The sequence below is a fragment of the Crocuta crocuta genome, unplaced genomic scaffold (assembly GCF_008692635.1).
Source record: "Crocuta crocuta isolate KB4526 unplaced genomic scaffold, BGI_CrCroc_1.0 scaffold175, whole genome shotgun sequence".
NCBI lineage: Eukaryota > Metazoa > Chordata > Mammalia > Carnivora > Hyaenidae > Crocuta > Crocuta crocuta.
In genome coordinates, this window is record NW_027530988.1 from 671,381 (window position 1) to 688,941 (window position 17,561).

Sequence of the window (17,561 nt, forward strand, 5' to 3'; positions counted from 1 at the left end):
ATTCTAAACTATGTATGATAGAGTTTACAATATACATGAAACAGAGTTGACAGTGTCTGTCAGATATTAATAAATCTATCTAAAATGGTAGTTCCACATTATCAGCAATTTATACTGAAAATTCATCACCAAACCGTCCAATGCCTATAAAATTAGGAATGGTCTTCAGAACAGACAGACCAAATTCAGACCTACCTAATGAAAAAGGTAACCTATGGAAAAAAGCTAGTAAGAATCATCTTATCTTAATGGTGAAAAATGTGGGGGTGTCTGAGTGGTTCTTTCAGTAAAGTGCCTAACTCTTGATTTCCCCCACTTGTGCTCTTGCTCTCGCAAAAAACAGATGCATAATCTGATCACTGGAAAAATGCTACAATATTAACATTTAGTTAACTTTGAGTATTCCTGTTAAGCCAACAGGAAAAACATGTACTAAGAATTCTTTCACACTATAGTAAGCTTTAATGATGACAGATTAACAGTTTTTCATTTTTATACCCGCACCCCAAATTAAATCAGTAATATTACAACACTGCAGGGGGCAGCATTAAGGCTACAGAATTTGATCCTGTTGTCTCCCTCAGCAGACAAAATACTAAAAATATAAGTGACTTGGTTTAAGTTTTAAAGTTTGATTGCCCTACAGTTTTAAGATAAAGTATTTACAATCCTTGGGTCTTCCCAGGCAAAAATACAACACGGTTAGGGGAGGGCTCTTTAAACAAACCAAGTCACTCTAATAAAACAGTGTTAATTACCTATTTCCTGATATCTAAAGTGTTTCTTCTTATAAAACACTCAATGCCTCCTGTATTCTTAAAATTCCTGCCAAATCAGGTTAATGATTAAAATGCATAATGCATTTATGAAGTGCTCTAGGCTCCTTCCCCACCAACACCATCATGCTGTCATCCCAAAGGAGAAAAAAACAAAAACAAAAAAATAGAAGCTGAAATCTGATCAAGCCTGCAAATGTATCCACCAATTCACAGGAAATACAATGAAACATGCTAAACACCAAATATAACGACAAAATGAAGTCTGAAAAACTGATGAGATTAGAAATATTATAAGTATAAATGGAATTGTGATGTTTATAAAAGCAATCTTTTACTGATACACCATTATCTTTTATATATATTTGATTGGAAATGCTCCAGGTCCACACACACACAAAAATTGAAATAACCATTAAAAAGAGGTCTAGAAAACAAATACTAAGCATTTCAGTATGCATTAAAATTAGGAAGACTGTTATCACACCTAAAGAGAACTGGAGTATGCTAGAGATGTCAAGTTTTTTGGGAGGAGGATTGGAGGGGTTATCCATAATTCCCTTCATTCTGATAATCCAGAAGTGTAACTTGCAGCAATTTTGCATATAAGAAATGTGAAGATCATGGTAATAAACAGGAATGAATCCTCATGTGCTAAAGATTGGGAATTCTTCACTGACTGGTTGTAAATAGTTATGATATTTCTGAGTTTATAATTTATAATGTAATTATAATGCAATTTCTTGTCTTTCATGTTTCTATAGCAACTCTATTAATAAGCATTATTTTTTCCATATTAGGGATAAGAAAGTTGAGATTACATAGGACTTTAGTCAAAAACTTCCTAGCTGAATGTCAATTCTTTGGATTCTTCAATTGTTCTTTCATAGGCTATCAGCTGACTCTCTACCATAAAAAATTAGAACTCCAGATCCCAGGAAGCTAGGATTAAAGCTTTAAAGGATTAAATAAACACTGTTCTAACCCCTTTACACAGGAAGATCTAGAGCTTTTATCTCATCTCAGAGCCAATATCAATCCTATCCTCCTTTAATAAAGAATCTAATATAGTTGATGTAGGACCACTATGTTGCTATGACAGTTAATACAAGACTTAACCTTGTGAATATCTTCAGAATGACTTCTTAGTGTAATTTTCTCTAAAAAAATTTTTTTAACATTTATCTTTGAGTGAGAGAGTGACAGTACAAGGGAAGGGCAGAGAGAGACACACACAAAATCCAAAGCAGTCTCCAGTTGCCTGCACAGAGCCAACGTGGACCTCAAACCTACGGATTATAAGATCATAACCTGAGCCCAAGTCAGATGCCCAACCGAGCCACCCAGTGCGATATTCTAACGCAATTTTCCTGACTAGTTTTCTTACACTTGACTAAACGTGTCTTCTCATTATAGACCTCAGTACTGTACTTAAATCAGCTCTTTACCAGCTACTCCCTGGCTGCTCTATCATCAGTCATCACAAGTCTTTTTCCATTGGCTGAGATTAGCATAGAAGCTATTACTTTTCACTGACACTCGATTAATACCAAGCAATACACCAGAGTAATTAAAGGTATTCTTTTGCCTCTTGAAAACTGAAGAACGAGGCCAATAGCGGCACGGCCACTAATTTTTAGGCTCAAAGAGCAGTGGCAAGAAATTTGAAGGTTATTTCTACAAACATCTAACTTTCTGTACTACTCCTTGCTATTTATGTCTTTTTTCCAATGAACTTATTTAAAATTCCTCAGTCAAAAAACTCTTTACCAAGCTTACTTACAGTGGCATGATAGAAATGGTCAATGCTTTCCTGCCTCACCAAGACAACTAATAGTAAATAAAACATTAGAGGACTATTCTCATGAAGAAGTTAGGATTGTACATTTTAAAATTCTCTACATACTAAATTTAAAACAGGAGTTTCTTGTGCCAGAGTCCAAGAAATTTTCTGTATTATATATATGCATATTTGTACATAATAAACATATGTCTATATATGTTAATAAATGTACAAATAAATAAATATATTAGAATTTTTCTAAAGAGTCCATGGACAAAGAAATACGGTTAAGAATCACAGAAATAAAACTACTTCCTCATGCTTTCTTATCAATGATTCTCAACATCACCGACATCAGTGTCTCTTGAGAAGCATTAAAAAAAATACACCAACATTCAAGAATCTATCTAGACCGTATACAGAAGAATCTCTACAGGTATAGTTGGGCATGAGTTTGTCGTTTTTTTTTTTTCTTTCTTTCTTCCCCAGAGTAAAGGGCAACTGCTTCAGATAAACTCAACAAGGCCTCTGTGCCATCAAGTCACCCAACAAATGATCATTTTCAGGAGAAAAGAGATGCTCAGATCTCTCAACTGCCATTTTTTATATTATAATACCTTTAAAATATGAAAATCATCAGCTTTCAAACCATGTGTTCAAACATAAATAGACATAAAAACCTGAAGAAATCTAAGAACATAATAATTAGCCATACTGATGATGCATGAAGAATACTCAAATCACACAATCCTAAATGGCATTCAAACACCTTAACAATATAGGTCTGACCTATTTTTCCATTCTTATTCTTTCTAGCCTATTTATGACTAGCTTACCACAGCCCATATATTTCTCAAACACAAAAAATGTACATGTTCAAGTCTTTTTTTGAGTCAGTTCCAAGTGCTGACTGACTTGATTCCTTTGCCCAATTCCCTTGATAGGACTCAACTCGGTTCAAAAGTTTTTTGTCTGTGAAACATTCCCAAATCAAGAAAGTTAATTACTTTTATTCGCAAAGCCACAAATGATTTAATTGATATTCTTATATATTAATATCATACTAGTCATTAGAATACTGAAATCCTATGATGAAAAAGACCCATGAGAAATTTATACTAGATCTAGTCCAATCTATGAGCATATACCATATACTTCCAAATGATGCATAATTTAGAAAGCAGGAAACCAAATAAACCTAATTTTTTTTTAACATTCATAAAACTAATGTTATCAGAATGCTAATAAGATACTAGTATCTTTTATGTATTATGTCATTCCCCACAAACTAATTCCTGTATCATCAGATCTAAATCCATCCTTCATAACATTCCATAACCTACGCCTATCCACACATTTTCCTATTTATTTCTCAGGATGCACCAACAAATACTAGTGCTTTTCTGAAGGTGCGCGTGTGTACATACACACACAATCCCCCCCAACCATTATTCCAACCTCCCTGTCTTTTAGAAGAAAGGTGTTACCACTATCCCCAACCTAGAAGTCTTCAACATCTTTTACCTCCTAAAGCAAATTTTTAAAATGTTATTAAAAAAAAAACAAACCAAAAAATAAAAAACCATCTCCCCTCCACTATCCACCCCCATCCCCCAGTTTAACTGGTCAGCATATAGCATCCCATGGGGCTTGATCCCATGAACCAGGAGATCATGAGCTGAGCAGAGATTGAGAGTCAAATGCTCAATGGATTGAGGCAACACAGGCATCCAGAGTGCGTACTGTGAATTCATTTATCTAGGCTCACTGTATCGTATTTTGTATTACTTGGTTTACTCAAGGGAGACTTAGGAATCTTTTTTTAAAAAAAAATAGTGTTGCTGTAATCCCCTATAAAGCAAAGCCAAATGGCAAGTATGTGATAGGAAATAATGAAGAGAACATGGAAATGCTAATTAAGTTCTATTTCATCATTCAGCAGTGAAATGAATCCTTCTCTATCTGGCATACAAATTCAAACAAAACACTGGATATGTCCCAATATGCCCAGACAATATATACATAAACTGATTTCTTTGAAACTAACAAAAATACCACCCTTTTCTACCTCTGACGATTTGTAAGAAGGTATTTTTCATTTTGTTTATAAAACGGGGGACGCTGACAATCTGTTGTTCATTATAAGAAAAAGGAATGTTAATTATAAAATTGAAAAATAAAATGATTCTTACTTAAATGGCTTTTTACCAGAATAGACAAAAGACCTTTAACATACCTGTCATAATAATCTCGTTGAAAGTCATAGTCCAAGTCAAAAGAGGAGCTGAAAAATAAATACCGAAAAGGATTAATTTGGAGCTGCTGATGTAAATTCACAACAGATGGGAAAAACAAAAACAAAAACCATGCAAAACCAATCATAACAAATAGATCAAAAGATTAGCATGGAATAATATCCAATCATTCAAACAATCATTAAAGATCCAGTCATTTTAGAGGCCACTGGACATGCAGCAGCCAATTTGCAAATTTAGGAATAAATATGCTACAATTTCAACATATAACATAATAGCTAATACAAGAGCACTGAAAAATACAACAATAAACCAAACATTCTTATACTACCCTCCTTCCCTTTCTTATTTCCCAGCTTCTTAAACTAAACAATTCTTCTTGAAGGTTTTCATTTTATGTTAAAAATATCAAGATGCTCTTTAGTAAGTAAAAATCTCAGGGAATTCTAATAATTCTCTGGGAAATGGGGGAAAAGGAGGTATACTAATACAAGATTAATAAAGTATCACTTTTACACAGATAAAACATAGTACAGTTAACCCTCCCCACATCCAGAAAACAGATAGAGAAGATGCCCATTGATGGACACAATGCAGTTATAAATAATAAAGTTCCGGACCTGAGTAGAGGGGACGGAGAAGGGTGTTCTGGTACTGACCCGTACATCTCCGCTGCAGATCGTTTCACACCTGCCTTTCCTCGGTTCACTTTTGGCTCTGCAGCCAGATTAATATCTGAAAAAGCAAAAACAAAGACAGAAACTTTAATGACAGCTTTGGGTGGGTAAGGTAGATCTTAAACTACAGTTTTAAAATGTGTACATAGTATATAAATCAATGAAGGACTAGCACTGTATCTCATCTTTCCTTATGTAAAAAGGGGTCATGAATTTTTGTGAGGCTAAGACTTTGTTCTCTGTTCTGTAACAAAGAGTATTAATCACACATAAAACATCAGGTTTGTCTTTGGTACCTTCTACCCTCAGCTGCCACTAAAATAAACTCACTATTCACAGTATATATAGGAATGAGTGAGTGACTTCAGAGATATAAAATATATAGCAGTCATTAATATGGATTGTGGTACCCTCAATGTTCAATCCCCTTGAGAATAGGATCAGCTGTAAAGATGAATAAAAACTGGTTAAGAAATACTATGCAGGGGAACCGGGGGTTGCTAATTCAGATTAAATGTCCAAGTCTTGATTTCAGCTCTGCACTGGGCATGGAGCCTGCTTGGGATTCTCTCCCTGTCCCTTCCCAGGTTGCACTGTCTCTCCCTCTCTCTCAGAATTAACATAAAAAACAAAACCAAAAACACACACTAGAAAAGTACCATGCAGACTGAACTGCTGAGCAATCGTTAACATGAACACAAAGAAGGGAAATGAGGGAATAAAGGAAAAGTCCTAGTTTCCATATACCTCATAATTTTTAAAACACATATTCCAACATGGCCAGCTATTTACCTGACACCCAATACCTACCAAACAAGAGAATGATGATCACTTTCTTATTCTAACAAGAATACATTTGTCAAAAACCAGCTCTCCAAAACTCAGTTCATCAAATGACCAACTGAAAAACAGAGTTTTAGTACACTATCTGCTGAGCACCAGTACATTTATGAATAATCTCAAAAGAGTTCTTAATTCACTAAACTCGTTTTAACATTTGTTGTTGAGAACGTGGTTTTTAAAATTTTTCTAAAACAAAAACAGAATAAACTATATATTATACTGATTATATAGTCTTATAGAAGAATTATTTCAAGTGATACTTTATNTATATTAATAAAAAGAAACTAAAAGCTAAAACTGCATTTAATAATTCTGATTTTGGCAAAAAAGCCCCACAAAAAAACAAAAAAACCCGAAACAGGTATAGTTATTTTAAAATTCTGGCACAACGCAGAAAAGTTATGTTTCGTTTCTTAAAAAAAAAAAGTGCAGGGCGCCTGGGTGGCTCAGTCAGTTAAGTGTCCAACTTCAGGTCAGGTCATAATCTCACGATTCATGGGTTCAAGCCCCATGTCAGGCTGTGTGCTGACAGCTAGCTTAGAGCCTGGAGCTTGCTTCGGATTCTGTGTCTCCCTCTTTGACCCTCCCCTGGTCATGCTGCCTCTCTCTCTCTCGCTCTCTCTCAGATAAAAAAAAAAAAAATTTAAACAAAATCTAAAAACAAAAGTGCTCCTATTCTGCCCATGAAACTAGATAGAAGCTTTTAAAATTCAACAATAATAAGCACTCTTCAGTGTACAGAGATCATGGATTCTATGTAAGTGCCACTAAAAGGAGCCAAAGCTCTTAGGAAAAAAGTGGCAATTTGAAATTTAGGTCAAGAAATATATCAGATGACCTGAAATATCTTGTGATGTCAGAAGTAAGGAGGTAATGAAATATTACAAGAGTAAAATCTCAAGGACATAGGAACCAACTTGGTGATCCACTGGCCATAGAATAAATATTTTGAGCTCTAAAGAATGATTTGCAATGCACAAAAATAGATCAATTTAAAATAGAAGTTTATGGGGATGCCTGGCTAGCTCAGGTGGTAGAGTATGCAACTTTTGACCTTGGGGTTGAGAGTTCTTCAACCAAGGTTTCGTGTACAACTTACAGAGCTTACTATTTTAAGTGTATTTATTCATTTTGAGAGAGAAGTGAAAAAGAATCCTAAGCAGGCTCCACACTGTCAACAGAGCCCAATACAGGGCTCAAATTCACAAACCATGAGATCATGACCTGAGCAGAAATCAATGAGTCAGATCTTTCAGAGTCATCCAGGCACCCCTAGAGCTTTCTTTTTATAAAAAAGGCTAGAGGTGCCTGGGTAGCTCAGTGGGTAAAGTGTACAACTTTGGCATAGGTCATGATCTCATGGTTTGTGAGTTTAAGTCTTGTGTCGGGTTCCACGCTGACAGCCTGGAGCCTAGATCCTGCTTCAGATTCTGTTTCCTTCTCTCTCTGTCCCTCCCTCCCACGTTCACCCTCTCAAAAACTAAACATTAAAAAAAAAATAATTTTAAAAAGCTAAAATATGAATTTATATTATTGAGCAAAAGCAATGATTATATTTAATCGTTGCTAAACATCAATTTCAAAAAAATTTATCCTGTCGTTCCAACATAAATACTATTTCAGAAAAAAAATGTTAATCAGTTGTTCATGTCACAAAAATGAGTTATGCAGAAGGAATTAGAAAACTATTTTGCAAACCCTAATGAAATACTTTGGAAATGATCATCAATGGATAATCACCATTAAGCTTTAAAGGTGATGGGAAACCTTATCACAGATTGTGTCAGGATGTAAGATCAGAACCAAAAATTATCCTTAACATCACTAAAAATGGGACCACATTAGGTCACCTGGTGTGATATAATATACAATACAGAGCATTGTCCATGTAATATTTTCACCAAAATAGTATCTGAATTGTATCAAGCCTCAAGGTCTGCACAGTCCAAGGCAATAAGCTGCTACTCAAAATTCAGATGTATTCTAAGTATACATCCTTATACTTCTATTGGACGGCACTGCTCTACATCTAGCAGTATTACACAAAATAGAGGCAGAAAAGAACAAATTAATAGACACCACAAAGGATCAATCAGTACACAGTGTGGAACTCACTTCTTTTAACAAATTAAATCTCATTATTTTTTAAAATTAGAGGGAAAGGAAAACTCACATAAAAACATCTAAAAGGCAATTAATCAAATACATATATAGACATGGACTGGATCTTGGATTTAATCAAGTTTTAAAAAAGTCTGAGGGGCACCTGAGTAGCTCAGTTGGTTGAGCATCTGATTCTTTATCTCTGCTCAGTTAATGAGCCCACAGTTCTTGGGTTCGGCCCACATTAGGCTCTTTGCTTTCAGCAGGCAGCCTGCTCGCTTCATATCTTCTGTTCCCACCTCTCTCCGCCCTTCCCCTTTGCTCTCTTTCCAAAAAAAAAATTAAAAACTCACACAAAAAGAACAACAAAAAACCAATCAGTTTGGGACCAGGGTCCTCAGTTAAGCATCTGACTGCGGCCAGTTCAAGGACACTTATCTCATGGTTCTTGGGTTCGAGTGGGCCTCTGTGCTGACATGACAGCTCTGAGTCTGGGGCCTACTTTGAATTGTGTGTCTCCCTCACTCTCTGCCCCTTCCCCCACTCACACTGTTTTTCTCTCTCTCTAAATAAACATTAAAAAGAATAATAAAAAGAAGCTTGAGACTATAAAGGAGGAAATCTAAACATCCATTGATTATTGATGGCATTAAGGAATTTCTGGGAGGCTTTTTTTTTTTTAAGGATGTGATAAGGTCAGTGTGGTTTGCGTTTTGGTACAAGTCCCTGTCTGCTGGGTATGTTGGAGTCTTAAAAAGACTTGACTCTAACAAAACTTGAGAGAAAAAAAACAAACAAACAATAGATCAAATCAAGGTTAGTCAAAGTTGGTATCTGTTAAGACAGGTGTGACATATATACACACATGTTCATTAAATTCTTCTATTTTTGTATTAGTGTATTTCCATCATAGTTAAAAAATAAATAAGTATCATAAAAAACCTGACTTTATTTAAGATGAACTGTTTTAGTTCATTTTTGCCACAGCCATTTTTAAAGATAAAGTTTTACAGGGGCGCCTGGGTGGCTTAATTGGTTAAGCGTCCGACTTTCGCTTAGGTCATGATCTCGCGGTTCGTGGGTTCGAGCCCTGCGTCGGGCTCTGTGCTGACTGCCAGCTCGGAGCCTGGAGCCTATTTCAGAGTCTGTGACTCCCTCTCTCTCTCTGACCCTCCCCTGCTCACGCTGTCTCTCTCTCTCTCCTAGAAATAAATAAAAATATTAAAAAAAAACAAACAAGTTTTACAGATGAGTTTTCCTCTACTTAGAATATAGGACAAGTGGAGAATACAGGACAAGTGGTTATGAAAATTTATGTATTCTCAATTACAAATGTTCCTTTTATCTTCAATGTCAAGGATTAAAAGGTTCTCTAACTTACAATATTTTTCCTTCCCAATCCATTGTGGTTGGGATTTTTAAAATAGCCATCTGAAAAGTGTTTATAAATGCAATACAATTACACTAAACTTTTATTCTAGAATGAAAAGAACTTTCATGAAATAGCCACTGCAAAACCATAAACAATCCAAAACAATCTAAAAGATTGTTGAAACTTTAAAATACATCAAGATACGCGAAGTATTTATTAAGTGCTACAATCATTATGAAATGCTGAAGTTTTATATAGTATTACAGGGAAAAACACCAACATGGAAACACTTGAGGGAAAAATTCCCTCCAACGGGAAGAGAGGAAGGCAGTTAATTCAATTGTGGAACTCAATTGTGGCATTCAAGACATATGTACTTATTCTTTTATTCTTAAAAAACAAAAAGAATGGACTTCTCTTACAAATTCTTCAGATTACCTAATATTCACACCCAAGAAAATATAAGCTATATAAAATTACTACGATTCTGACAGCAAATCTTAGCAAATGGTTAAGTTGTTAGAAAATTATTCAAGGAGATGTAATTTTACAAGACTTACATGGTAATACGTCTTAATATGTAATGAGATCTTCTGAAGTTTAGAATATAACTATTATCTGAGTACAGCTTAAATCTCATTCTCAAATACTTGAACATGTTAGATCAGAGCAGTCCCTTCTTGGGAAAACTAACACCTAAGACAAAACCACTTTGAGCTGCTAATGTTGAAATGTATTTAATAAGTGCGTTTTAAGGAGTGTAACATGCTAGACTATACTTGAAGCTTCTCATGAATTATCTCAACTAATCCAAATTCCTGGTAACACCAAAGTACAATTATCTCAGGTAAGAATAGATGATAAATTCTGAGGTACTGTTTTAACAACTGAGAAAATGTAAAGGCTCAGACAAGCTACGCAGACTGCCCAACACACATACTTCTGGAGCCCTAATGCAGAGCCCAGCAATCTGACTCCACAGCTCAAGAGTGACTAAGCTATATTGTCTTCACCTAATCATCTGTGAGTAGTAGGACACAGCCATTTAAGCAACAACTGTACCTTTTGTAATGTCATTCCTACCCTCTTGGCCTTACTCAAGACCCCAACTGAAGGTTTATCCAATCTCTGCTACAGAAAATGGAATAAAATCCTTATTTAGCCAATTATACCTACAAGCCTAACATTTTCTGACTGGTACCTTAATGAAAAGGGGAGAGAAAAATAGAAGCTTGAATAGAAAAAACTGGATGTGGAGGTGCCTGGGTGCCTCAGTTGGTTGAGCCCAACTCTTGCTACAGCTCAGGTCAGGACCTCACGGTTTGTGAGACTGAGGCTTGTGTCAGGCTCTGCATCAACTGCACATAGCCTACTTGGAATTCTTTCTGTCTCTATACTAGTCCCCCACATGCACATGGGCCACTTGTCTCTCTCAAAACTAATAAACATTAAAAAACAAATGGCCTGTATTATATGCGAATTATACAATCAATGAAAAAATTAATTCAACCCAGATCTTACCTAAAACCTGGCCAGCAATCATTCTTCCATCCTCTCCTGCCACAGCAGCCCGAGCATTTCTCTCATTAACATACTGAACGAAGGCAAAGCCCTTATGAACAGAGCAACCCACAATTTTGCCATATTTTGAGAAGATTGCCTCCACATCAGATTTCTTGACCACAAGAGTATTGAGATTCCCGATGAATACACGGGAGTTCATGGAGCGAGGATCTGTCTTGTTGGTAACATTGCTGGCCATGGTCTTTGATGATACGGTTCTTTACAAAGCCGAAAAACTGGAAGGAAAAAAAAAAGCATTCAGGTGAAAAGAAGATAAAAACAAAACACTCCTTGATTAAACTTTCTACTCTTTATTTTGAACCACAGTGACAAGAGTTATCAACCAAAAGGGCTCTGTCATAGCAAGTATCTTACTATTTTAGAGAGGAGAGCTCCTGAATGTGCATTCTTTTAAAAATTTATCTCCCTCTTCCCAGTCTATTGCAGGAGGGGGTGGGAGTCCTCTTCACAGACTACTATAAAATCATGGACATTATTAATTACAAGTGACCCTCTCTGCTCTAAAGTCCTGAAGCAAATATTACAACCTTCTCGTTACATTTTTTCTTTTATATTTTTAACCTTACCCAATACTAACCTAACCATTCCTTGCCATGTATAAAGAACTCCACCTTCTTGCACATTGCTATTACTAAAACGAGTCTCAACTATTCCAAAGATATACAAAACTCCAAACTCTGCCCACAAACCATTCTTTAGCTAGATAAATGTGGACAGCTGACATCTTCAAGTATAATTAACCTTATACTAATGAAATATATAGACCCAATTTATTCACTCTGGAAATATTTACTTCCAGGTACTTTAACTGACTTATGCCAGATACAGCTTAAGTATCAATATAAACACTTTACAGAATGTAATGACTTTAGACCTACTTTTTATGTGATAATCTACAAAATTCAGTTGGGACATTTAATAATACTAGATGATGATGATGATAAAACTAGTAGGTAGAACACTGCATGAATCAAAAGAGGACCAATAGAACTACTTTCCTCAGATTTTTTTCAAAACAAAAATTATCTTTATGTATGTTAAAAAAAGGTTTAATCATAATTAAATGGAGATTCCTGATACTACCATCTTAGGTCTTTTTTGAGAAAGTTGACATTCTTTAAGCTTTTCTAACTGCTGCCCCTTCCCACTCCAACCACCAAACTGAAGATAAACCCACATTATATTCTTAAGATTAATTTCCCCCCCATTCATCCCTTTGAAACTCCAATGAGATACCAGTCTTTCCATTACTCAGGAGAATCATGACAAACTAGTTCTCATGGATTATGTAAAAATGTATTCTAAATATACACATATGTATGTATCAAAATAGGCAGTACAACATCATTTATACAGACAACTAGTATTCGGACCCTTAAAACACCTAGTCCTTTCACAAACAGGTTTGATTTTAAAGCTGTAATCACCATTTTTCCCTCCTAGCCATTCTAAGATTCAAGAAATTGTCTTTATTTTAGTTTCTAAATTATAGCTTTATAAACAGTAGCTCTTAATTTTAAGACTAAACAGTAAAAATTTATGGGAGCGATTAACACACTTTCATCTCTAAGTGTGAGTACCAGAAAGCCTTACACACCAAAAACAAAATGAAAGGCCTAACTGGTTTCAAATATTACTGCTGGCTATTAAAGTTTATTATAAATTGGGACAACTTAAGCCAGTTTTCTGCAAATGTTTTTCATGAATAAACATATATTCTATATATTATAATAAATACAGGTAAAATCTTACTGGGGTTTAATTAGAAATTACCTGTAAGGGGAAAGATGGTTCTACACACTATCAGCACATTCAACAAGAGGGGAAACCACCAAACAATGGACATTAATATCTGCTTCAAATACACTCCTTGAACCACAGAAAAATGGGATATAAATTAGTTTTTTCATTTTTCACAAAGATGGTAGTATACAGTTTGTACCATTCGAGAAGTAGAGAATTCATTACATATAAACAATGCCATTGGGCATTAGGGATTAATTCTCTTAAGGAACTCCATTTGGAAAGGCAGGTAAAAAACATCCAGATACACATATAAGGTGGTAACTTTGGGTGCCACCTCTGAATTTAAGGATATGATTTTATCTTTTATTGTGATTATCTGTGGTTTCTAAATTTGCTACCAGAATCATGAATTGTTAGCAGAAAACAATGTTATGACCTCAACCTCAAAGACTTGGCTAAAGTCAATGGAATAGCTTTCAATGCCTATACTCACTCTAAGGTTTTAATCAAGATATGAGCAATAATAAAGACAAGTAGACCCACAAAGAGCCATTAATCCTGATTCAAGGAACACATCTTCCAAAAATAAGTATTACTACAAATTAATAGTTTTTCACTAAACATTGAGTATCTGAGAAGTATTAGGTACTTAAAGAGGAAAAACAGAACAAGTAAGAATCCTCAGAGTTTACACTCTAATGATACTGCCCTTTAAAATTTTATTGAAGGGGCCCCTGGGTAGCTAAGTCAGTTAAGCATCTGACTTGTTGGGTTTGAGCCCTGTGTAGGGCTCTGTGTGGACAGCTCAGAGCCTGGAGCCTGTTTCAGATTCTGTCTCCTACCTGCCTCTCTCCCACTCATGCTCCATCTCTCTCAGTCTCTAGCAGCAAACATTAAAAAATAAAATAAAATTTTATTGAAGTGGGAACAGACTTCCCAAAATTTTACAAACAGCCAAATGATCTCAGTTCACATTTCACCTCTGATCAAGGTACCTTACCCATTAAATCCATGTTGGGAGGTGGGGGTGTGAGTAATGGCCAATATCCTAAATGCAAAGAAACTACTGGGGGGAAAACAGAGATTCTCAGAAAAAAGCACAAACAGCGTAATTTTTGATCTTTCAGAATCCCCAGATAAAAACAACTAGATACTAAGCTTGAATGTCAAGGTACCCCAGTGAAAATGATAAAATGCCAGGCTGGTCAGGAAGCCAATAGCCCATGCAACAGCCCACATGGGGGAAATACAAAGACTTAAGAAATTGAAGAATCCCCAAATATCCATTTACTTGAAAGCCAAGAGAACCAATTCTAAGAAAAGCATGAGTGAGTACAATGTACTATTGTAAAAATATCAAGGTTGCAGAGCCTCTATTAAATCTCAAAACTAAGCCCCATGTGTCCCATTCCATTCTCAGTCGCTTTCCAACCTCCAAAAGTTAACTACCACTTTTTTTTTAAACTAGGCTTCAAGCCCAGCACAGAGCCCTAATCAGGGGCTAAACTCACAACCTGAACTGAGATCAAAAGTCAGATTTTCAAGGGACTTAGCCACCCAGGTGTGGCTAACCATTTTCTGTTTAAAATAATTATATCACCTTAGTGTATATCCCTGGATATTCTTACTCATTAAAGCAAACCTGATGTGTCTTTTATGGCCTCTTTTAGGTTAAGTTCCCCTCCCATCCCTTTAACTTAAAACTTATTCTTTGAAGAACCCAGGGTATTCAACCTGAAGTTTCCCACTATGGATTTCCTGTGATTTCATACTCTTAGTACAGTAACACACACAACACACACACGACACTGGATTTTAGTGACGTTAATGCTTAAATTCTAAGGTCTTAAAATTATGGTATCTCAGGTTTATGTCTAATCTATTACTCAGAATTCATTAGAATAGTTTCCCAGTTCTTACATGGTAATAACAGCAGGACTGTGCCTCTATACGTGTAACTCAGTTTTGCTGGGTATAAAATTTACATTTTCTTTCCTAAAATGTTTTTTACTTACTTCTGAATTGTCACAGGTCATTCTAAAGTGTAAATCTTGTTGGCAGAGTTCTATTTTATCGACTTTAGTTAATTAGAGATTTTTCTTCCTAATGAATTAAAGACTAACAGAAATGGAACAGCTCTAAATGAATATATTTGAGACTACATCATGGGTCATAAAGGTTTATACTCGAGTAATTTTTCCTCACTGGACAGTCAACTTCTCCTAGTTTTTTAAAAAAATAAGTGAACTTCTCTGACTAGCTTAAATATCAGAACCAAATGCTATAGTCTTAAAGACACACATCAGATTTCAAGTTTAAAAGCAAGGTGCAGAAAAAACAGGTTAACTTTTGCTGTTTTTAACCTTATAAATATCTACAGCATGTTACAGTCCACATGCCTTTTGGTACAAGATTTTTAATTTCTAACAACTCAGTATTCTTATACCAGCAACTGCAGTCTTTAGAATAATCTTCACATTACTTTAGGGGTGCCTGGCTGGCTTGTCTGGGAAAACATGTGACTCTTGATCCCAGGGTTGAGCCTGAGCCCCTCATTGGGTTGAGATTCAACAAAAAAAACCCCACCCTTACAGGAAGAGAATTACCTGGCAACTACTTTAAATAATGTGGGAATTACAATTAAATGTTTAGGTCAAAAAGCAGTATATACAACTGTATGGTTAAAAGAAGCATATATAAAGTATTCACATATAAATCACATGCTGAGGAAAGATAAATATTTTAAAATATTCTATGGGTACTCTGCTTTTGTTTAATCCATATTATGACCTTCACAGCCTAGTTCCTTAAACTAGTTTATAAATTCCACAACTACTTCCATTTTCCTGACAACCAGTAGTTTCTGGCACATTCTAAATGTTCCATAGTTCCTCAAAGATGAAATTAGTCTAGGAACATTCTTAAAGTTTTCTCAAAGAGGGGCAGCTGGGTGGCACAGTTGGTTAGGCATCTGACTTCAGCTCAGGTCATCATCTCATAGCTTCTGGGTTCTAGCCCCACATGGGGCTCTGTGCTGACAACTCAGAGTCGAGCCTGCTTCAGATTCTATGTCTCTGCCCCTCCCCCACTCGTGCTGTGTCTCAAAATTAAACTTTTAAAAAAGTGTTCTCAGTAAAATCATTTTTTTTTAAGTTTTTTTTTTTTTTTTTCGGAGAGAGAGAGAGCGCGAGCGAGCGAGGGAGGGTCAGAGAGAGAGGGAGACACAGACTCTGAAATAGGCTCCACAGACTCTGAAATAGGCTCCAGGCTCTGAGCTGGCAGTCAGCACAGAGCCCGACGCGGGGCTCGAACCCACGAACCGCGAGATCATGACCTAAGCGAAAGTCGGACGCTTAACTGACTAAGCCACCCAGGTGCCCCAGTAAAATCATTTTTTTTTTTAAGTTTTTATTTTATTTCTAGTTAGTTAACACATAGTGCTGTATTAGTTTCAGCTTTTTTTTTTTTTAGGTTTATGTATGTATGCATGCACGTAGGTAGGTAAGTAATCCCTACACATCATGTGGGGCTCGAATTGACAATCCAGAAATCAAATCAAGAGTTGCATGTTCTTCCTACTGAGCCAGCCAGATGCCCCACACAACTCATTTTAAGACTAATTCATTTTTTCTCAAACATCCAAGTAAATTAAAGTTACACAGAATAAAAAGTTCTTTCCTAAAATTGGTTTCAAAATGTTCCATGGATACTCGGCATCCTGTGTAATTAACTGCTAAAGATAAAGTAAATGTAGTTTCCTGAAAAGCAGAAACCAAACACAGTAAATACAATGGAAGGAAAGAATGAACATTTTCCTGAAGGTTGTTATTTGGGTGGCAGCAGTCAAAACTCTGGCACAGATGCACATGTACATGTTTCCACATTACACACTTTATAGTTTTTAATCCCATCAAAGTATCTATGGTGTGTTTTATCTGGTAAGTAAATAAAAACTAGGACTACTCAGTTACCTTTATTGCTTTATTACACCAAAAGATCTATGTACATGTCTGATCAGAGGCTTTATACTGAAGCAATAGATCCAAGAAATTTTAGTGGCAGTGAAGGACAAATGTAGAAGACTTGTGGATATAGAAATGTTTCTATTCACTCCTGCCATTTGAATTACATGCTAAAATAAAAAATCCTAAATAAATAAAATCTTCATCTGTTTGGAATGCAAACAAACCTGTCAAATTTTATTTCAACTGTTCATTCTCAGGTTTGCACTACCCTATTCTTTGCCCTCTTGAGACCAACCTAACTTGGACTGCTAATCTAACTAAAAGTTTGGGAAAGGTTTTGGGAAAGGTTTTAACTACTCCATCTCTCAAAGTCACATTAAAGGTCAAGTAAATTCTGCTGGAAAAGAGGGGCAACACGGGGAGAGGCAGATTGCACGCTGATGTTTATATGAGAGTT

General features: G+C 35.7%; 1 protein-coding gene across 11 annotated transcripts in view; it reads right to left on the minus strand.

Moving 5' to 3' along the window:
* The window catches only part of HNRNPC (heterogeneous nuclear ribonucleoprotein C), a 52,455-nt gene that overhangs the window by 15,696 nt on the left and 19,198 nt on the right, over positions 1 to 17,561 (minus strand). For 9 of the 11 annotated variants that reach the window (XM_077770342.1, XM_077770341.1, XM_077770339.1 and 6 more), the window contains 3 exons: positions 11,331 to 11,608; positions 5,435 to 5,549; positions 4,796 to 4,843 (listed from right to left, as the gene is read on the minus strand). In XM_077770342.1, the coding sequence (XP_077626468.1) occupies positions 4,796 to 4,843; positions 5,435 to 5,549; positions 11,331 to 11,571 (404 nt within the window). In that variant the 5' untranslated portion in view covers positions 11,572 to 11,608. The remainder of the gene's footprint in view (positions 1 to 4,795; positions 4,844 to 5,434; positions 5,550 to 11,330; positions 11,609 to 17,561) is intronic. The other 2 variants (XM_077770344.1, XM_077770343.1) reach the window with 1 other exon arrangement.